Source organism: Gymnodraco acuticeps, unplaced genomic scaffold (assembly GCF_902827175.1).
Source record: "Gymnodraco acuticeps unplaced genomic scaffold, fGymAcu1.1, whole genome shotgun sequence".
Classification (NCBI taxonomy): Eukaryota; Metazoa; Chordata; class Actinopteri; order Perciformes; family Bathydraconidae; genus Gymnodraco; species Gymnodraco acuticeps.
Genome location: NW_022991046.1, coordinates 935,794 through 943,076, shown reverse-complemented (window position 1 = coordinate 943,076; position 7,283 = coordinate 935,794). Strand labels below are relative to the sequence as shown.

The 7,283-nt window shown below is 45.3% G+C and overlaps 1 protein-coding gene across 1 annotated transcript; it reads left to right on the top strand.

Annotated features, from left to right (window-relative positions):
• Positions 1-973: 973 nt before the first annotated feature.
• LOC117559845 lies at positions 974-7,072 on the top strand. Its single transcript, XM_034236547.1, has 6 exons — positions 974-1,084; positions 1,293-1,451; positions 1,723-2,097; positions 5,126-5,411; positions 6,405-6,458; positions 7,052-7,072. Exons 1-6 carry the CDS (start codon positions 1,047-1,049, stop codon positions 7,070-7,072), a joined length of 933 nt encoding a protein of 310 aa, XP_034092438.1. The 5' UTR covers positions 974-1,046.
• Positions 7,073-7,283: the final 211 nt, after the last annotated feature.

Here is a 7,283-nt window from a genome sequence, read left to right as displayed (position 1 = left end):
AAAAAATTCGTCGCTAAAATTCCTGCCAATTCTTCTAGGCACGTAATTATTGGCTGAACTAGTCCCTTCGAAGCGTAATAATATCTTGGTCCAAAGTCGTGCCACGGTTCATCACGTGATCGTGCTACACCAATTGGGTAGCTGCATATTGTCAACAGAAGTGAAAGATGGCGGCCGCCATGGTTTCATCGAGTAGCGGAGACGAGGAAAACGCACCAGAAAGTCTCAAAAAGTCAAAATTGTCAACCCACAAACATTGTTACATGCATATTACGTCTGTGAAGCACGAAAAGGTTGATTGTTTTACCAATACAAGATGGAATACGTACAGGACAAGCTTACAACGGTCGCTCGGCTTGAAGGGAGACTCTCGGAACGTGGTGGCTGAAAACCACAAGCACTGTCTTGATTTCGAGTTCGAAGATATTCCTGAGGACGCTGGCTTCCACCACACATGCTACATAAGGTTTACCGACACAAAGGCCATGACGAAGGTGGAAAGACGGCTCGCACGTGAGGGAGATCAAGACGTTAGGGAGGACCTTGAGGTCGAGCCCATCCCATCGACGTCTCGCAGCACGTACCGAAGCCAAACAGAGAAGCTACGATCAAGGTCAGGCCTGCCAATCGCAGGCTCTGGCCCCGTCCTTCCTGCCCTGTGCATTATATGCAAGATGAAGGAGAAAATGATCATCAAAGCAGGCAAGCGACAAAGGGATCAACTGTGTAAGGCTGAAACATTAAAAGCAGGTAAGCAAACCCCCTCCCCCACCCACACACCACACACACACTACACACACACCACACACACACACACACACACACACACACACACACACATTCTCTGTGGTTGAATAACTGAAAGGTACAATTATGTGTGAGAGATACGTCAACAAACTCATTGAGTTGTCCTTTTTTTCCGTTTAGGCAAATTGCAGAAAGCTGCTGAGAAGAAAGATGACCAAAGTGTTCTTTTACATATAAAAGACAAAGACTGTGTGGCTCTGGAGGTGCGGTACCACAAAAGCTGTTACAGTCAGTACACCATGTTTTTGCTGAGACCTGACAAACCAGAGACAGAACAGTAAGTTATTTCTCCTTGGATTGCTTTACCTATTTGCACTACCACCAGACTGAAGTCCAGGTGTGTGTCGGCGATGGCTATATATATATATACACATACACATACTTAACATTATAAGTAAACATCCAATTTCCTTCTGTTATATGTGCACACAATCACAACACTTATTCATTTATCCATTTATTTACTTCTCATTCATGTGTTGTAGGGATGAGGCAATGTTTGATGCCAGTTACAAGCTGTTCTGTGAGAGGATCATCCGCCAGAGGCTGCTTGTCAACAATGAGGTGCTTAGAATGGGCCAGCTGAGGCAGGCCTTCATTGACATGGTGAAAGCAAACGAAGGTGTTGATGCTTCAAACTACAGGTAACTGCAATGTAATACAAGTCTTATTATTTATCATGTGCAAGGCCAGCTTTAAACAAAATGTGTATGACAGGCCTGTTTGGAGAAACCCCCATGATGTGTAGTGTGTAGTGTTGTTTGTGATGATGTGGGCCTTTATTTGGCTTCTTTGGTGTTAAATGTGCTGTATGGCAGATAGGTTCTAGTCTGTAATGTCTTGTATCACCTCCACCACTCTGCTTTTGATGGTACTCCTGTGACTCGTAATTGTCACTGTTTTGTTGTGTTACAGACAGGATCTGTTGAAGAAGAGGCTGGCTCAAGATTTCCCTCAGCTAGCGTTTCACATGCCCACCAAGCGCAACGTCTGCGAACTGGTTTTTGCTGAGACTCTGTCAAAGGATGCACTCGTGGACATGCTACCAGATCCATCCGGTACGGAAACAACACAGTCCAGTGAATTGAGCCAGACAGACAGCGACAATGAAACAGGGAGAACAAAGTGCCAAACAACACATGAGGACACAAGGACACTGTATACAGCAGCGTTGTTTTTGAAAAGACTGCTTAGTGACACTCCTGGCATGTCATGCCCATGGCCTCCCACTTCTGAAAATGTAAATGTCACTGAATCTCAAACTGTTGTCCCCATTGGACTATACCAGGGGTGGCCAACCTGCGGCTCTCGAGCCGCATGCGGCTCTTTGCCTAGTTTCATGCGGCTCTTCAGTTCATATTGAATTTTATATGTGTGAGTTTGGGGGAGAGACACTGACTCCTGACTAGTGGTGCACGGTGTACCGATACTTGAAAGGTATACCGCGATACCCTGCCGTTAAAAACGTTACGATTCCTCCGTTTAAGAATGACGGCGGAAAGTACTCCGGTGAGAAAGCGCTGTTTTAATAAGAGCCGTGTGTGTTCAGCGCTCTGCTTCCACTCCCTGCACTGCAGCCGTGCTTGCAGTCCCGCCCCTCTAAAGCACGCTCAAGTGCCTCCCCGCTCTCGTGCACGCGCTAGCTGCCAGAGCATGTGAGAAAACGAGAAGCATGGCTGCAAGTGGGAGTGCAGCTGCCGCTGCGCCTCGGCTTGTTGACAAAAAAGACGCCAGGAGCGAAATATGGAAGTATTTTAGCTATATCTCTGACAGTGAGGGCAAGCCTACGGACACCACGAGGCCTGTCTGTAAGAAATGTATTAATTGTATTTAATACGAATTCTTGTCATTTATTGTTCTTATTGTTTAAAGGTTGTGTTATGGTTCTGGTTCCGGTCTGAAATAAAGCACAATAATTACATTTAAGACTGTTTCCCTTTTTTTAAGAAAAGTATCGAAAAATAATCGGAATCGCAATTCTTGACTTGGTATCGAAACCAAAATGTTGGTACCGTGACAACACTAGCTACTCCTGACAGTTAAACCTGATATTTAGTAGGTCTGTTAAGTATTGAATGCTGATAATTCTGACGTAATTTGGCCGGTCAAAGTTGTTTGGGCTCGGATAAAATTGCTCCGTTACTTTCGTTCCGTGTTACTTTCGTCCCGGCTCCCGGTGTGTATGTGTGGTGTCAGGTGTCAGTATGAGAGGATGACAGCGCGTCTAATTTTGATGTGGCCCAAGAGCCAATCACAATAATACCTGCGATGCAGTGAACCAATCACTTTTTGAGGGGGGGAAAACCTATCGTTGATTAAACACTACTATCCAGTGTTTCCCCTGCCATTGTCTTGGAAGGGCGCTGCACCCCGCCAACGGAGCCCCGCGCCCCCCCCCTGAAATTCAAGGTGTTTAAAAAATATATATAATTTTTTTTTAAATATATATATCGCACCAAATTGCAAATAATCTATAACTACTGTCACTTTTCACATTGAACATGTGCTCTTTTATTAAATAAACTAAACGCTTTCATTTGAAGTTGTGAGTTTAGTGTTTTTGACCCTAAGAAACACTGATGCATTAATCAATAACAATAATCCACAGCTCCTCTCTGCTCCAGAGGATTTAAAAAAAATATATCCCAATGCCACAAAAATGCATCAGTGACGTGGTTGAAATCTTGTCTCCAGAAAACAAAAAACTGAAACAAGCGGTATCAGTGACTGTGTGTTTGATGTGGCTCTTTGCAGTAACATAGAAAAAATGTGGCTCTTAACCTCTGACTGGTTGGCCACCCCTGGACTATACAATCTGCTCAGCTGGATTATAGGTTCCACTGAGGAGCCAACACTGGATCATTATGTCAACATTGATGATGACGTACATTTGAAAGTGTTGTCTGTTTGTCAAGACATTGTGTACCTTGCTTCCAAGGGCCGCAAGCAGACACCCAAGTCCTTGGCTTTAGGTTTAACTGTTCGACATTTAACTGGATCATCACGCATTGTATCACTGCTTAACAGACTGGGACATTGTGCATCATGGGACACAGTTTTGAGTCTAGACACTAGCCTTGCCCAACTGACACTAGTAGAAGGCAGAGACAAAATACCGAAGGGATTCTCAAAGCGGACACCCACAACACTTGTGTGGGATAACATTGACTTTGGTGAGGAGACACTATCGGGTCGTGGAACTACTCACCATACAAATGGAATTATGCTCCAGAGTGTGCCCGGCGAGCCTATGTCCACAGCAATCAGACAGCCACTGAGAAAGGGAGTTACCTCATTCATAGCCCCCCCCCCCAATGCCTATACAACCTTACCATCAGTCCAAAAGGCAAGGGCCACAGAACTTGTGTCAACCAGTGCAGTCAGCGACATGCAGAATGGACACCCACTTTGCTGTACAAGCTGAAATGGCATATGCTTTTGTGAAGTCCACATGTACGGATAGTTGTACAATCCCAAGCTGGACAGGGTTCCATACACTGCTTCAGGATGAAAACACTCTGCAGAAGTCCGCATTGTATGATCTTCCAGTCATTGAAGCCTCACCAACAGAGATGTCAACAGTCAACACTATCCTGAAGCGAAGTGTCCAGATTGCTGACCAGCTAGAACTGGATCATATAGTTTTAGTGTTTGACCAGGCTATATATGCCAAAGCACAGCAAATACGCTGGAAGGATGTTGAGTTTACAAAGCGTCTAGTGATTAGACTAGGTGAATTCCATACATGCATGTCCTACCTGAGTATTCTAGGCAAAAGGTTCGGAGATGCAGGACTGCAAGATATCCTCATTGAATCTGAAGTTGTTGCCCCAGGATCCATCAATGGGGTACTCAATGGCCATCACTACAATCGCAGCATGAGGGCTCATAAACTTCTATATGAGAGTCTGCAGAGCATCCGGTTTATCACCTTCATGGACTCCTTGCCACCCCAAGAGAGAGCTGCGTGCATGGATGTCATCACTGAGATGGAATGTGCCTTTCCAGACAGATTGATGGATGTTTTGAGTGCAGATCAGAGGTTTGATAATATGTGCTCGAAATATGCAGACTTTGTGCAGAGGAGGAGTACAGAGAATGCAACATTTGCTTTCTGGAGCTCATACATTGACATGATGCAGCTACTCCTCCTGTTTGTGAGAGCAACGCGAGAATCAAACTGGCAGCTTCACCTGTCAACCGTCCGGTTAATGATGCCATGGTTTTTTGCCTACGATAGAGTAAATTACGCTCGATATTTACCTGCATACTGGCTGGAAATGATGAATCTGCCTGTCACACATCCCTCTTGCCACAGTGACATGAATGTGAAAGGCCAGTGGACTGTCCAGCGACAAAGTGTTCATGGATTTGCCTCCATTGCTTGCGACCAGGCTATTGAGCAAACGCTTAACAGAGATGCCAAGACCAAAGGTGGCTGGACAGGGATCACACAAAATCGGTCTGCAGTGTATCGCTGGATACTGTCACAGCATGAAAGAGCCGCGATAGCAAGACAGTGTGAATCAATGGCAGGGATATCTCCTGAGCTACGGACAAGAAAAGACCTGGACAAGACACGCATCTCTGCTGATGCAAAGGCTGTGAGTAGAATCTTGGACACTATTGATTCCATGCTCAACCCTTTTGATGTACACCAAGTCGGCATTGTGTGTCTTAGCTCTGGAAGAGTAGCAACAGGAGAAATCACAAAGGATTTGCTTGTTGCCTCAGAAAAGGGTGAAAATGCTGTAAAGGAGTTTATGGAGCAGAGACTGTTATCCAAAACAGTTGACATATTTGCCCCCATAATATCACAAAAACTCAAGACTCTCAGTGATCAGAAAAAGCCCCCCAAAAAATCTGCAGCAGGCAAGGAAGTGATTTTGCGTGCTGACAAGAAGTTATTTTCCAGGCTCCTCATCCTTGGCCAGAGCAGGAAAATTGAAATGAGGGAAATTCTGTCATATTCCTTGGGAACTGTGTCATATCCATTAGCAAGTGCTGATGGTTCACTTGCCAAAACAAACAAATCAGCTCTCATGGATCTATTGCAGAGCAAAGGTGGAGAGTGCTTGGTTGACAAAGTTCCAATAGGTGGTGCCATTCTTTTTGATGGCATGGCAGTCATGCAGGCCATGCCATCCAGACCAGCAACATTTGGAGAGCTTGCAGAGACCATACTGCAGAGCATACTCCAACTTGCTTTGCATCACAAGTGTACACGCATTGATTTTGTCACTGACCGGTATCCACCCATCAGCATCAAAAGCCTAGAACGGTCCCGTAGAGCTGATGCAGGGTCACAACTAATAACAATCTTCAGCCCAGATCAGAGAACTCCAACCCAGTGGAAGAAGTTTCTCTCTGACGGAAAAAATAAGGAAGCACTGGCCGAATTCCTTTATGTGGCATGGACACATGCAGACCTCACAACAGTGGGTAAAAACCTCAGCTTGTACATTGCCCATCAAAATCAATGCCACTGTGTAACTGTCATGGAGGGTGTACAGTCTGTTGATGTTGTTGAAGACCTGCAGTGTGATCATGAGGAATGTGACACACGGGTGTTTTTACATGCCCAACATGCTGCACAGGAGCACAAAGCTGTCATCATCAAGAGCTCGGACACTGATGTGGCAGTCATTGCTGTAAGTCTGCAGGCAGATTTGCCATGCAGCTTATATGTGTTCACAGGGACTGGCAACAGGACACGAATCATTGACATTGCCATGGTGTCATCAGCTCTCGGAACCAGTGTGTGTTCAGCCTTGATTGGAATTCACACGTTCTCTGGGTGTGACTCCACAAGTGCTTTCTATGGCAAAGGCAAAAGAAAGTCATTTGCTGTTGCATGTGAGAAAGATGACTACCTTAAGGCTTTCAGAAGTTTAGGTACTAACTTTGACTTGGAGCAATCAACATTTGCACTTCTTTGCCGGTATGTATGTCACCTGTATGATCAGCCAGCAGCCGAACATGTAAATGATGCTAGGTACAAGGCTTTTTGTATGGCATCATCGGCCTTGCCAGAATGAAGCATTCCCCCTACTCATGATGCCCTCCATCAGCACTGCAAAAGGGCAAATTACCAGGCAGCAATAATGAGGTCCTGTCTCAAAAGAGAAATGAATGCTCCATCACCTGCTGGATATGGTTGGGAAATAGAGGATGGGAACTTACACGTCACCTGGATGACAAGAAATCCTGCCCCTGACAGTGTGTTGCATGTGATACACTGCAGCTGCAAAGAGTCTGCCTGTGAGAAAGGCAGATGTTCATGCTTCTCTGCAGGACTCTGTTGCACAGACTTATGTCGTTGCTCAAATTGTGCAAATAAAAAAGAAACAGAGGAAGAGAACGATGACTGCCCTGACACTGACAGTGAGGAATAGGAATAAAAGAGCCTTCTTTCCATCTTTCTTAAGCTCTTTTCTGTTCTTTTGGTTTTAGTGCCTGGCCGACGCGCTCACACA